Source organism: Equus caballus, chromosome 12 (assembly GCF_041296265.1).
Source record: "Equus caballus isolate H_3958 breed thoroughbred chromosome 12, TB-T2T, whole genome shotgun sequence".
Lineage (NCBI taxonomy): Eukaryota > Metazoa > Chordata > Mammalia > Perissodactyla > Equidae > Equus > Equus caballus.
The window spans coordinates 24,181,695-24,183,259 of NC_091695.1; the positions used below are offsets into that span (position 1 = coordinate 24,181,695).

Sequence of the window (1,565 nt, forward strand, 5' to 3'; positions counted from 1 at the left end):
CATGGATCACACATTGAGTAACAAGGGCCTAGACTAATAAGTTCAGTTCATTTCTTCCCAGACTCAAGATTTTCAGCTGAGATATTTGAGACATATCCAGAGAGAACACCGAAACTCATCATGAAAATGCAAAGACATCTGAGCTAAAGATTTACAATTAGGATTTTTTGGAAATTGGAGGCGGTGCCATCTTATCGACCATATTTCATCTGAGGACATTCTTCAAGGCCTGCTTTACATCTCTGTTCCACAGACTGTAGATGAACGGCTTAAGCACTGGGCTTACAAAAGTGTAGAAGACAGCTATTATTTCGGATTCCTCAATAGTCTTATATGTTGGTGATCTTACATACATGCAGAAGAGTGTTCCATAAAATAGTGTAACAGCCAATATGTGGGAACGACAGGTAGAGAATGCCTTGTGCCTTCCATATGCTGATTTGATTCGGAGGACAGCAGCAAAAATGAAGGCATAAGATACCAGGATGATGGTGAGGGAGTTGGAGAGGTTGAAGCCAGCTGATATGAGCATGGCATGCTCTTTGAAATAAGTATCAGAGCAAGAAAGCTTGATGAGTGGCAGGTCAGCACAATAGAAGTGGTTGATGACATTGGATCTGCAGAAGGTCAAGCGGAAGGTCAGGATGGCCTGGAACAGCCCATCTGAGAAGCCATAGACATAAGGAAATGTGGCCCAGCAGATGCAGACACGCCGGGACATTTTCACACTATAGCACAGAGGGTTGCATGTGGCCACGTAGCGGTCATAGACCATTGCTGACAGCATGTAAAACTCAGTGAGGAGAAGTGCGATGAAAATATAACACTGTATAAAGCAGCCAGCAAAGGTGATGGTCTTCTTCTCTGATAAGAAATTAGTCAACATCTGTGGTGTTGCATTTGAGATGTAGCACAAGTCTACAAAGGCTAAATTAGCGAGGAAGAAGTACATGGGCGTGTAAAGACGAGAGTCCTGTCTGATTAACACCATCGTCCTCAGGTTGCCTAAGAGGGTGACAAGGTACACAACCAGACACAGCACAAAGAAGGGAGCCTGGAGTTCCGGACTATCCGTGAGCCCCAGGAGAATGAATTCTGTTACTGTACTGTCATTTTTGATGGACATTTTCTGAGAGCCTGTGCCTACACTTGAAATAAATGAAAATAAAGCAGACATGAAGGTACAAATAACATTACTGACTATTGAAATGATTTTTCTTCCTTGTCATTCAGATGAAAACTATAATAACCCCAACTTTGTACCTTTACTAAGCCATTATTTCAGCAGCCATTACATTGAATTGTTTTTATACATCTGTCTCTATGCCTACAGTTTTACCTCTAGCTGTACCTATACATAACCATACTTATACCTATTACCATATCCATATATACAACTATGGTACATATTCTCTTTTGCCTCTCAACTCTACTCAGTCTGTAATGCCTAGTTTAAAGGCCAGTTCTTTGTGAAACATCTCACTTCACTCCCATCATTCATGAGGCTGAATTAATCCCTTTCTGCTTTTTGCTTTAGTGCACTCTGTAAACCTCTAATTTATTCA

General features: G+C 41.3%; 1 protein-coding gene across 1 annotated transcript; it reads right to left on the bottom strand.

Moving 5' to 3' along the window:
• Positions 1 to 205: 205 nt before the first annotated feature.
• OR5M11 (olfactory receptor family 5 subfamily M member 11) lies at positions 206 to 1,126 on the bottom strand. Its single transcript, XM_014729470.3, has one exon. The coding sequence runs from the start codon at positions 1,124 to 1,126 to the stop codon at positions 206 to 208; it is 921 nt and encodes a 306-aa protein (XP_014584956.2).
• Between the last annotated feature and the right edge of the window lie 439 nt (positions 1,127 to 1,565).